Source organism: Alligator sinensis, unplaced genomic scaffold (assembly GCF_000455745.1).
Source record: "Alligator sinensis unplaced genomic scaffold, ASM45574v1 scaffold453_1, whole genome shotgun sequence".
Taxonomy (NCBI): domain Eukaryota; kingdom Metazoa; phylum Chordata; order Crocodylia; family Alligatoridae; genus Alligator; species Alligator sinensis.
This window is the reverse complement of record NW_005842485.1, coordinates 1,190,608-1,191,572: the sequence shown is the minus strand read 5'-3', so window position 1 is coordinate 1,191,572 and position 965 is coordinate 1,190,608. Positions and strand designations below refer to the sequence as shown.

Sequence of the window (965 nt, the reverse complement as noted above, 5' to 3'; positions counted from 1 at the left end):
TGGGGGGGGGGGGGACGGGGGACGGGACCCGGACACACAGTCTCGGCCTTTCTGGCCACAGCTGGACACACATTGGCACCGAGACAGCCATGGGATGGTGCCATGGCTGGCTGCGGCTGCAGAGCACGCACCACTCCTCACTCTCACCATGTGAATCCAGCTGGTTTGCACAGAGACTGATGAGTGCCCAACTTCCCCCAGCCTGGCTACCATGTGGACTTGGTGGCCAATCCCGGCCAGGCCAGTGCCACCCACGTGCAAAGTTGATGAAACCTCACCCCAGCCACAGATCACCTGGCAGATACAGCCAGAGTGCCCAAGGCCTGCCTGGCACCATGCGGCACCCTGGCCCCAGCAGCCACTGGGAGACAGGGAAGCTTCTTTGGTCATGACATCCTATCAGTCACGGCCTGCTCCTGGCCAGCCACACCATGTCGGGGGGCTCCATGGCAGAGCCTGGACTCACGAGGACACATCACAAACGCTCGCAGCCCACACTAGGCCCTTGTCTCGCACACCCATGCCTTCCGGCTCCCTGAGTACCCGCATGCCCTCACAGCCCCTGGGGCCAGGGGTGCCGTGGCCCCCACGGCCGGGGTCAGACTGAGTTCTCCAGGGGTCCATGGGTGCTGCAGCGGCTGAGGCAGTTCCGGTCATGCAGGAGGCCTGTGGTCTCATCAGCCAGTCCCCCTGAAAGCTCCAGCCCCCTGGGCTCTGGTCGCGGGGGGCTGCTGCTCTCTGGGGACTGGGGGCAGCTGTCAAGGCGCGAGGCCAAGAGCCCATTTTGGTACTGCTGCCGTGTGATCTGGAGGTGGGGACGCGGCTGTGAGACCCCTGCCCAGCACCCTCTACTGCAGCCCCCAGAAACCACCCCCCGGTGCCCCCCTGTGGAAAGCACCAGCCCCCAGCCTGGGTCTAGTACCCCCTAATGCCCTCACAGGGACATTCCCTGCCCCCCCCTTCCC

The 965-nt window shown here is 65.3% G+C and overlaps 1 protein-coding gene across 1 annotated transcript in view; it reads right to left on the bottom strand.

Moving 5' to 3' along the window:
* Positions 1–965, bottom strand: part of CNNM4 (cyclin and CBS domain divalent metal cation transport mediator 4) — a gene marked incomplete at its 5' end in the record, with an annotated part of 7,852 nt that continues 6,887 nt past the window's right edge. The window contains one exon of the mRNA XM_025212828.1: positions 1–805. Within this exon, the coding sequence (XP_025068613.1) occupies positions 599–805 (207 nt within the window). The remainder of the gene's footprint in view (positions 806–965) is intronic.